The 12,386-nt window shown below is 38.8% G+C and overlaps 1 protein-coding gene across 2 annotated transcripts in view; it reads right to left on the reverse strand.

The window, feature by feature from the left end:
* TESK2 (testis associated actin remodelling kinase 2) overlaps positions 1-12,386 on the reverse strand; it is a 77,475-nt gene that overhangs the window by 38,789 nt on the left and 26,300 nt on the right. For both annotated transcript variants that reach the window (XM_040564867.1, XM_040564868.1), the window contains exon 4: positions 4,110-4,158. In XM_040564867.1, coding sequence (XP_040420801.1) covers positions 4,110-4,158 — 49 coding nt within the window. The remainder of the gene's footprint in view (positions 1-4,109; positions 4,159-12,386) is intronic.

Genomic DNA, 12,386 nt, shown 5'->3' on the forward strand with positions numbered 1-12,386 from the left:
TGCCACAGCCCTGTCCCCAGCCTGAGAAAGCTCCAGTGCATGTCAGATCTTGCCCAGGGCACATAAAGCTATAACTTCAAATTGTGGCAGCAGAGAATTTGTACACTTTTTTTTTAAGCTATCAACCAACATGAATAATAGCCATAAAACTTTTGTAGCAACAATCAGCTATTGTTTGCAAAGCACTGCAATTTCAAGATAACCCAATCAACACATAACTCTCCCTTCCTCATCTATTTACACACAGGTGTCAAGGCTTTCGTTTCCTCCGAGAAGGAATTATCAAGCCGTACAACTCTTCCTGTACATACATATCCATCAAGTTATACCAAGATTTTAGCCTGACCTCTTGGCAATTCAGATGAATTTGCTTAACAGAGTTCAACGAATAATTTAAGATCAGCAAAGAGTTATTGAGTGGCTAGATGCTAGACTGTATGCTATGTTACTGCCTTCCATGTAATAACATAGGCCTATACAGCACGTAACGCACAAAAAAATGTCTGCTGACCTCCAGCAGTGGCTTGTACCTGGTCTCTAAAAGCTCACCAGCATCTCACGCTGACGCCAGAGCCTTTACTTTTGTGCAAGATTCTCAAAATCTGAAGATGCTGTGTGCCAGGAGATTAAGAAATGGAAGCTAACAGAGTTGCCAGATTAGGAAGGTGGTCAGAAAACAGAGGTTTGACAGAGAGACTGGAACTAGGCTGGAGAGGCACCTGAGTGTATGCATACAGCAAGCACCGCAGATTCACGTAGCTATGGAACCAAACCACTAGCCACAGATTACAGCTGAATACTAAGAAACAGCCAGTTCCTAGTTTTATGGAAAGTGAGCACAGCAAATCCATGCCCACCAGCTCAAAGCTAGTGAGACAGCCTAACACTGGCCAACTCATCTGAGCTGCACACCTATTGAAGCCTCTACTTCACCTTCCTTAAATGTTTAACTGTGTGCAAGGAGAGAGGTCCATGCCAGCCTAAATCATTTTGTGACTAAGAATAGATACTGAACTACTTCAGAAGAATATGCCATAGTTTTTGGTTTGAGTAGAGCTTCAAAAACAGTATTGGATTTTCAAAGCTGTTAAAACTGTAGATTTAAAACAAGGCCAAAGTTCCAGTGCAATCTATAATTAAACAATTCCATTCTTTTCGCAAAAAAAAAATCAAATCAAAACAAACAGAAACTGCTTCTTGAGTAATGGTTTTAAAACCAAAAGCCACTTAAGACACAGAACAATTAAAACAATATAAAATGCTGCCGACAGGGAAAAACCCAAAGCCTACATACCACCGACATCTTCCTCAGGCAAAAAAACTTGCTTGGCGTGCTCACTGTGTTTAGCTTTCCATGTGTTTAAATACGCAAGAGGAGAAATCTGTGGCGCTTCAGGCTGCCTTCCAATAGTGAAGTACTACATGCTACTAATGTATTCCTTTAATTGACTAAAATTCTTCAAGGCTCCTCTATCATCATTTGTGGCTATTGTCCTTCCTGCTAGTAGTCTGGGGGCTATTGAGCACAAGCCATCTAAATCCATTCACCAAGTATTTGCCACAAGAGTTCAATTTCTTATCCCATTGAAACATATATACAAATAAACATGATTTCCCATCTCCCCCCCCAAGATATAAGCTCTAAGTGATGCTGTATCCCTTCTACTTAGAAATACCATCAACCACACTATCAAAACATGACTTTTCTTACTATGCACATTCCACGTCAACAAGTGATAATTAAGCTCATTTCAGAACAGGTCCAGCATAGGCTAGTGAGAAAGGATTCTCCTTGCAGTGACTCAGATGTCTACTGAGGAACGGGCTGATGAATCAAGAGTTTCACCTCCGAAGAAGTGAAACCTTGGCAGAAGTTCTCTGAGTGCTAGTAGCGTCAGGCTAGTATCAGTTATGTTGAGCACTAGAAGCTAGGAGACCACCTTTTTGGACCACAAGCTGAGAAAAGCCACAAGACAGTGGGTAACTTGTTTATCCTCCTGGGCTATATTTGAACTGGTGACTCACCAAGCATGTCCTACTTGTTATTCCTTCGGCTGGCCATTTCACCTCCTTCCTCTAACCTCCAGAAGTCATCAGCACTCAATTACTACTCTACACACATACCAAGATGAAAAACACCACCACTGTCAGCAGAAATAACTAATCTCACCACCTGGGACATACTCAGCTCTTGAGTTTTAAAAGCTCTGTAAAACCAAAGAACAACTGTTGTATTGGACAAAACACGTGCATTCCCTACAACATCAAATTATGACGGCCTTCGGTTGCAGTTTTTCCTGTTGAAGGCATTAAATGTCCACCTTGGTCCACACAAGCAAAGCAGGAATCACTACATGTATTTTTATAACCTGCTCCTAAAGCTATTCTGTTCCTCAAAATTTTGCAGGGGCCTTCTTCAGCCTGAAATTTTTCCTCTTTGATCTCAAAATAATGTTTCAGGAATCTCTCCTGTTATTCTGAATTATAACTATAAAAAGTTATATAACTATAAAAAGTTATTCTTTGAAGCCTTTCTTGGATTTATTTGCTTGCCAAGAACTCAAAAATAGCCGAAGAAAGCAGGCAGCTACAAGTTAGCTCTCCATGGGGAAGCACGTGTGCTGAAGCTTCATTTTCTTGGCTTTCTGGGTGGGGAGGGATGTTTAAATGTCAAGCAAGTGACATGAAGAAAAAAACCAACAACACGCTGAGGAGGATCTGCCAATATTTAGTAAAAATGAAGCATTATAGAGCTCCACCTCTTCTAGGATATGTCATAGGAGGGGGAGGACCTGAAATCTCCCTGTTAACTGATCAGAGGTCCACAAGAAATAAGCAATAAAGTTAGCAAAACCTGCCTGCAGGACTCAATCAGCCACCCAATGCCAAATCTTAAAAAAAATTTCTTTTCTGAGCACAGGGTGGGGAAGGGAAGAACAGGAAAACAGGTGAGGGGCAGTTTATTTGGAATCAAAGAATTCCTCATATACACGCTGTACCTTAAAATCTCTGAGAGCGTCTTTACCTTGCTCTTACATGAGAAATGCAGCCACCATGAACTACTGTGCATCATTAACAGCAGCTAGAACTATCATTGCTGAATTGCCACACAAAGGTGAAGAAGTTCACTGCCCACATATGCTCACCTTTGCCTCAAAGTTGCACATGACAGCTGCAGGAAGCGGTGGCCACACAGTACCATCCTGACGACTCTGTACACCCATCCACTCTTCCAATTTTACAGTAATTCTTTGGCAAGCATACTGGGAACTCATTTTAATTGCTAATTAATAACATACATGTTACGGCAATTTTTAAGTAGGAGAGGAAAGGGGTAAACTTTTATTGAGCAGTTCCTACAAAATAAGACTAAATAATAAAGATGAAATTTATCAAACGTGCATGTCCCTTCAACCTCTACTCTAAAACAGCAGGATAAACTTTTTACAGATTTTGACACAAAAGAGGTAATGCTATTCCTAGCAAGAGAACACTCCCTCCTGGTTTTTTCCCTGAGGAGGTGGGATTAAGCACACAATCGAGTGAAATTTGGTGAAGACTCACATGAATTGGAATACCACTTTCTCATTTGATAAATGGACCTTGGCAGGGTACTTGGGCAATGGAATTGTTCCTCTGTATGGAACCCAGATTAAGCTCAGATGTTCGTGTTATTCCCAATAAAAAGATGGCAGGGACTGAATCCACTAATATCACCCAGCTGAAACATCCCTGATTCACCTGTGAAATGCACATGCAAGCAGAGTATAAATGAGAGTTAAATGCAAAGCAATGTCTCGCACAAATATTACTTAGGGGCGCCTCAACGGTAAGCCACATCTCTTATTTAGAATAGTATCAGTGGAATTTTGTTCCCACTGTGATTTTTTTCATCTTAATGAGAGCTTCTAACGATAAAAGACATTCCAGGGCTATAAGCAAAGTACAGTTCTGAGGCCTGATGCTGCAACCTTCCCACTGCATAGCAAGCAGCACGTGATTAACTAACGAGTCCCTGTAAAGGACACTGACTCTAGGTGAACAGCAGTTGCAGAACCTGGCCTGAGAACAGTTTCATATTGAGTATGTATATTATTAAATAGTCTTACCTCAGTAAGTGCGTGCAGCTGTCCTTGATGCACACAGACACCCATAAACCTACAAGAAACAAGAAAAGAAAAGTGGTTTGGGCTTTTTTCCCCCCCTCTATTTTTCTTTTGCTTTGTTTCTAAAAACGAAACTAAGATAATAAAGTACTGGCTATGCCAAGAAAGAAGGAAAAAAAAACAGCTTCTCAGACAATGCATACCTCAAGGATGATTATTTAAAAGTCTCAGCACAAAACAAAATCATGTGCCTGCACTACAATAAGCAGTTCCAAGAGAGCACAGGAGACAGCTCAAACAAGATGGAAAGTTAGTGATTTGACTATAAGCAAAGGACAGCATATAATGTTTTATGCAGAAAGGAAGAGTCTCGGAGAGTTCCCTGTTTTAAGGAAGCCAAGCTATCCAGTGTTGGTCTGCACAAACAGCAAATTACTTCCCTTTGCATTTTGCTGATTAAGTATAAAAATGTTCCTTTCTGTCCCATTCCTAACCGCTCAAGAATATGAGAGCACGTGCGTGCAGCGTGCTTTTATTCTCCCTTCCTCCCACCACCTTTTATTTTCAACACTTCCATGGAAGCAAGTTTCAATGGTACCCTGTAAACACACTTACCACTACATTTCCTACACTGCACAACTGCACTACTCCTGCAGTTAACAATAATGACTGTCACCCTTGATTTTTCTGCACAGTGACAGAGAATGTGCCATATATTTAAACATAAAAGGAACAACTGCAAGCTCTTTTTTTTTTTTTTTTTTACCACCACACAAGCTGAACTTATAAGTGACAAATGCAAATAAACAGTAAGCATCTCGCATGAGAACATTCATTACAACTTAACTTGTGTGCACTTCAGAGCCCTCCTGGCACAGTTACAGTTTTGGTCATTTTTGGAGTAACTAATTTTCAGTTTTACTATTTAGACTTTGGTCTCAACACACAAACACATCACCTGTTATTTCCACAATATTTAGAAATTTCCACTTTACAAGCAAGGTGTAGAAATGCGTGATTTCATTAAATGTGACAGAGGAATTGTGTGGGTTGAAGGAAAAGGTCCTTTTATATCCTCAAAACCTTGCGAATTTAAAACCAAAATGATGCAAGACATGCAGTACTAGTTAAGCTAAGCTGCTTTTGAACAAATGAATGATCCTTACTGTTCTCTCATCTAACAGCTGACTAGTAAATTACAAGCAGCCAAAGAAATAACATAGATAAGGTTCTTTGGATAAGCTGAACTGTGGAAATCTGTTTTTATAACCAGAAAGAGAAGCAGGACTTGTACTTTAAAGACTATCGCCTGTTCTCACCTCAAGTAATATCTTCCCCAAATTAAATATGCAATTTTTTATTTGAGAGTGAAATTACAACTCCTCTTGCTTAAGAGCAATAAGGCACAACGAAGCGTTGAGGGAAATGGGGAGATGGGTTTAGATATACTATCTACACAAAACATTGCTGTTCCTGTGTTTCAATTCATACAGTAACTGCACATGAACAATTTTGTAAACCTGTTTACAGATTAACCTTCCTAAAACTAGGAAATCCAGGCCCCTCCAAAGCAAAACTCTGTTTCTACCTTCATGTATTCTGAAAGTCTTGTAAGGCATGGTGTTAATTTATCCACAAGCAGAAGCAGAAAAAGAGATACCAGTTCCAGTATTAAACAAATTTCAAGTGTTTTCTCTTCTATGAAACATGGTAATGGCAGAAGGTTAATCCGGTACTGCAGTATTTTCATTCAACAATGGAGACAAATAAAAATAATACTGTTTCCACCTGTATATCAACTCTTCCTTTATAAAGGTATATTACGTTACTTTCAAATTAGGAACTCATTCTATTTGACTTAATTTGAGAATTTAAATGCAGTGAAGAACTTATCAAAAATTTGGTAAAATTAAATTTCTCATTTTTACCAGACAGGATAAACAACACTGTCATCAAAATCCTGGTAGAACTTAACTTTTTCTGATGACCTGTTTTGGTCAAAGGAAGTCTCAATGGAAAAACGTTCGTTACCTTTGTGAACCTACACTTAAGGCAGAAAAGATACATTGGCTCAAGTTACTAAGAGTTCACAAATACTTAAACATCTAGGTTTTCTACTGGGAAGCAGACATACATTTCTGACTTTACATCAGATAGTAAAACAAAGCTCAATATCAGGATCACATGAAAAACGCAGGACAGAGATATATTCATAAAACCCACATCTTTAGAAGTTATTAGCCAGGAAAAGAGAAACCAGATATGCTGATAAAGACAGAATTAATGAGTTTACAGCAACATACTGAAACCATTAAAACACTGTGTCGAGAATCTCAGTTTTCCTACTCTGGAAAATAGATTGATAGAACAGACCTCTAGCGATCCAAATTCCTGGAAAACTTCTTCTTAACTGCTCTATCAAGCAATAATATGCCTCCTGGTTAAGCCAAGTACTGCTACAAAATACTATTGGAAAGCTTTTTCACTAAAAGGTAATATACGCAGCAGCTACCAGGAAATACAATTACCAAGTAAGATTGAACATAAGATTCCCATTTCTGAGCTCATCCCAGGTGAGATTCCAAGTTCTGCGGGTAGGAAGCTGACATGCTGGCCCGGTACAGCTGAGATTATTCCTGTTGGCTAGACGCACTGTCTCCAGAGCCAAAATGTGCTTGTAGGTGAACTTCAGCATGCTGTCTTGTCGGCCAAGGGTTACACTTCCTATAAACGTTTCTAGCTGGAAGCAGCTTCAATGAGCCAGCTATCCGCAGAAGAGGAGATCACTTGCAGATATAAGGAAGCTTATTTTCAAGACAGAACATCTGGCCTTATCAGAGAAGCTGAATCACTTCCAAAGTCATAACTAGCAGTTGGAAAAGTTCCCCCAGAAGCTGCAAATACATGAAGGATGCTATTCGAGTCCACCCTAAGTACAGTGCAGAACGTTTCCACCACGAGAAACTTTCTAACAAGTGTCAGTGATGATCCCACGTTGGAAAGCTCTGCTTCTGAAAGCAAGGTTATTCCTCAATCTGCGGTACCTGTCCTCCTAGACAGGAGGAACAAAGCAGTATTCTGGACATTTTTCAGTCTGTTAGGGCAGTTACTCGAAGGGCTTCCCACTCAGTCAGGCTGCAGGGGAGAAAATTCTACACAGATGGGGGAGACAAAAAGCTGTAGCCTCAGTGTCCAATCTTTGCCTCCTTGGGAAATCAAATAAAACTAATATCCAGATTAAACAGCCGTTATGGACATCTAGACATCAAACATGTGCTTTCCATTAAAAGAACTTCACCGAGACATGTACCTGCTCTGTGGATAAACCTAGATCAGCGACAGTCCAACATAATAAACTGATGCCCTCCGAAATCCACTGATGCTTAAGTGAAAGAATTCAGGGGGTTCAGGATAACCTTAAAAATAAGAAACAAACCAAACACACCAATGCAAAAATCTCTCATACAAAATCAGTAATATAGAAAGAAACAAGGTCAAGAGACAGATGCTTACTTCACTATACTATTGATGAAGAAGGAAGAGTAAGTAAGAATATTAAGTATGTATTAAAACCTTCCTTAATGTTTTATGCACCATTTTAGTCAGCAAATATATTTCAAGTTTTCTACACTTGCGTTTTGATTTAAGACAGAGGTAAGGCGTTTCATCTATTACACACAACACAGGCTCTCTGTTTATTCTATTACACACAACAAAGGTTCTCTTCTGTTGTGTACAGCATTTCTAAAATACTCTTTTGTGATACCTTCATCACAGAGAAAAGTAAAAATGTTTTTTTTCTGTTACACTGCTGTTTGATACAAGACAAATGATGCTAAAAGACAAAAGCCATTCTTCTACCTATTGGAACAAAGTCAATCACAATTTCACAAAAAGGAGGGTTTGACACGGGGAAATTGCATCAGAAAAGGGTATTGTTTTCCCAGGGTGCTAGATCTGTCTGAAAGTAGCTGACAAAAAATTCTCCTTGAAGGAAGTCCGCATAATATGCGCACTACCTTCTTATTTTGTTTTGTTTGTGTGCGTGCACAGAAAGTAGATTTAATCAATGAGTCAATCTGCCTGCACGCTCACTGCCAAACGCAGCAGTATCTCCAAGTGCTCCCACGAGAGCACTTTAGACATGAGCTAAGGCTTTCTGCATACAGACTGTTTTAAATGAGGTCCCTATGGTACAGCTTAAATAAAGAAGCATTTTTTCAGGAAAACAGTAGTGATATTAGAAACTGAAATTCTATCTCAAAGCTGAAGATACGCTAATTTAAGAGACAGCACAGGGGACAGAGGATCTGTTAGCACACCACTTCGTTTCTGAAAACGAGGAAAACACACCTGTAAGACATTATCAGAATGTAAAGGTATTAGTATCAGAATGTAAAGGTATCAGCTCTCCCAGTCTGAAGCCTAGCAGACAAGGGCAGATTTCTGGAGTCCTTTCCAGCCCTCTTTTCTTCTTTTGGTTTAGCTAAAAACTCATGACCACGGAGCAGCACCAGCATTCAGAGAAGCAGCGATGTGCTGAAAAGCTTTTACAAACATACATCAGCCTTGGTAGCAGATCTAACTCAAGCCTTGTACAGCATTGCACTCTAAGTGGGACACGAACGAATAAGGAAGTGAAGAAATGCTCTGGTTCCCCTACCCCCAGCTATTACAACCCTATCATGCATCAGCCGCTCCGTATTAACGTGGCTATAGCAAACATTACATGGTGTAACACCAGAACTCCAGCTCACTCTTCCATTCCTGCTCTTACCATCTGTTTTGGGGTAAGATGTGATAAGCCAGGCTGCCAGAAAGCAGCACATCCCCACGCCCAGGGGAAGGAGAGGTGTTGAGCAGAGACAGAAAAGCTTTTTAGTCCTCCAGCTTGCATGCAGGAATGAGATGGAGAAAGGAGATGATGCAAGATGGGGCTGACAGTAGAAGCAGTTCAGAGCACCCCATGAACACCACTAGTCTGCTTTTGCTCCATCCACTCCTAAAATGTCCTTAATTTGATCCCTGGGGGAAACAGAGAACAAGAAAAGCAGCTCTTTCTTACTTAGTTTCTGATCGCCAAGACGATGACTGAATAAGAAATACAATACTACGGTTAATATCTACTCTCCCTCTGTAATCACATCTACTAATAGAAATAGGAAGCAATAGAGAGGGAGACCAGAAAACCTCCAAATCCCCTTACTTTTTACCATTCAGTGCAGCTGCGAGCGCTTCTATTCCAAAACATCCTTAACAAAGAGGTTCCACTTTTGCCAAAATAAACCCGTTAATGGAGGCTAGTTTCTCCCTTTTGCTAATGTACTTTGCATCAAGAATTTTTTAACAGATTTAATATATATATATATATGTACATATATATGTACATATATATGTACATATACATATATATATATTTGACCACAAGAACCTTTGTGATACAACCACAGGGATGATACACTTACAGGAACTTGGAAGTGAAAACTAAGCTCTTCACTGTCTTCTGAAGAAGAAGACTGGCTGAAGAAGAAGAATGGCTGGCCAAATGTAGAATTTGAGCACAAAAACATTGAAATGAGAGTGGCGATACTGAAAGTTAGCCTTCCAACTCTGTGCCAAGCAACACAAGTTATTTTTAAAGCTTAAATAACCAGACCAATATTTCATCAGGTATTAGAAGCAGATGAACTGGAATACCTTGACACAACTCTGCCTCCTAAAGAAGTACAGAATTGTCTAGGTCACTAAGGTAAAACACAGTCCTACCTCTAGCCAGTCTCTGCAGTGCTAAAGAATAGAAAAAAGCCAGACTAATTCAGATACCAGACTGGTGCTTGTAGACTGGGAAAACGAAAAAGCTCAAAAGGCATCTGGAACTGTGAAAATGGGATGATATAGATAGCACAGAAGCAAAAGCAGTCTCAAATAATCAGCAGTATTAATTATTCACTTCAGTGCAATTAATGGCAAAAACACAAGAATCTTTGCAGTAACAGCTTGAAATTAATTGCAGGCACGTTGGAATGGAGAGCTAGTAAAAGTTTGCAATGCATTATGGAGCACTGCCAAAGGGGATTTTTATTTTATTTTTATTACACAATGGATAATAATGATCCTTGGCTACCAAATAACACTAGAACGAGGAATCTTTTCTCTATGCCATATCACTTTGCTCTTATAAAGCAGAGAAGAATTCTATGTCAAAGACAGATTCGTTTACAGATTTTAAGGTACTAAACCATCAGGATGTTCAAAAACATAACCCCACCCAGTTTAAGGAAGGTTTCAGTACACCAAAATAAACAAATCATTGCCAAATCTGACACTTACTTTCTAAAACATTAACTGACTGAACCGCACGTGTTGAAATAGGCTGAAAGCAGATTTTAGATACCATAAAGCCAGTATCTATCCCGTTTCATAATCTGACAAGACATTTGGTAGGAGAGAGTCTCACAGTCTCTCTGGCCTGCTGGAGTTAATCGTTGCTCAATGTGACCTAAACATTTCAGTCTAAGAATCCACTAGTACCCTGACTGGCAAAGAGCAGCAGGACTGATGGAAAGTAACTTGTTCACAGCGTAAGTTAGCAGTAAGTAGTCCTAGAGCTTACAGAAGATGAAGAAGCTCACAAGTAAATATTACATAAAATCAGAGATCACACTCAATGCAAGTGGAGGAGATCCAGTAGAAAGTGGAATTTATGCATTAGAACTTCTTGGAAGAGGATCATTCCCTTTAAAACTAACACAAGTTTATAATTTCTAAAAATAATAAAGAAACATGGTGTTACAGACCATTTTCCCAGTGACCTCTTAGCAGTACTTTACTGCTCTTACTTGATAACACCATGGTTTTAGCTTTCAGCATTTTACTATGCAAGTACATGATAATGAAATATTTTTAATGTTTTTGAGGTGGGAAATGGGTCCTAAGGTAATTTTTATAAAACTAGAAGAAGCACCAATAATTTATAGGTTCCTGAAACATACACATAGATGTACATACATACACACATATGCACATGCATACAGAGGCAGATAATATTTAGAAAGGGAGAAACTGTCAACTAACATGAAGGGACTGGAAATACTACAGTGAGTGATTTTAAACGAAAAAATAAAGTGAAACATGACTAAAAACAAAAAACACCAAGTTATGTGATAGAGGAAGGTTTTTACTGTGTATTATTGTTATTCAATAGAAGAATAAAACTAAGTAGTTCTTGTTTGCATTTTCTGTAGGAATGTCCTTGCTGCCTGCAACAAGCATACTTACATTAGACAATTTTTTTTAAATACTTGAGAATCAACTCTCTTTGAAGAAGCCTCAGATCAAGCAATTCACAAAGCAAGTGCTGTTTATGCTTCAAAACAGTTATGCCACAATAAGACATACCTTTCAACATATGACATTTATTTCTTATGCATTGACTCATAACTGCTTAGTTGAACACAGATAATCCTGTGTAATAACTGAGAGATCAAATAGAATTCCTTTTCAGCTTCACCCATAAATCGATACATTAGTGGTCTTTCTTCAGGACCATCTGTGCAACACCACTGATTTCAAATTATTCAGAGACTCTGAGGCCAGAAGACACCAGTATATCATCAATATGATCTCTTAGACATAAGGCCTTTAAATTTCAACAATTACTCAGAACTGAGTACAATAACTCTTGTTCTCAGCAACACCTGTGTAACTCCATTCAAGGGGGACAGGGCTAAATTAAGCTACAAGTGAATGCGTTTTTGCCTGTCAAACCATCCCTTTCCTACCTTCCTTCATCCCAGCCTAAATTAAATACTTTATTTTGAATAGAGTAGTAAAGTGATGTTTTGTGTTTTTTTTTTAAATAAAGATCTACAAACCACAAAGTTGATAAAGCAACTTCGAAATGTACTGAATTTATGATTCTGACAATGCCAATCCAATGAAGTTCTTTCCACAAAGCTTACTAAAGAACAGTTTTATCAGCCCACCAGGATTATACATCGTGTTTCTAAGGGTTCTGAGAGAAAAGGAGTGGTGGATAGATAAGAAAAGTAAAGAACCTGAAAACTAAAATCCAGTTATCTCACATCATTAAAAAAATAAATAGAAGAGCAAGGATAGTTGCTGAGAACTCATCTCACTTTGGAGCAGAAAAGACAGACAAAGACTTCTGATTAGAGGCAGATTACTACAACACTCAGATCACTATATACTGTAACCAGTAAAATCAATACAGTTTTACTATGAGTAAAAATTCTCTACTTTCTCAGGGTTTTTTGTTTG

This window comes from Cygnus olor, chromosome 8, assembly GCF_009769625.2.
Source record: "Cygnus olor isolate bCygOlo1 chromosome 8, bCygOlo1.pri.v2, whole genome shotgun sequence".
Classification (NCBI taxonomy): domain Eukaryota; kingdom Metazoa; phylum Chordata; class Aves; order Anseriformes; family Anatidae; genus Cygnus; species Cygnus olor.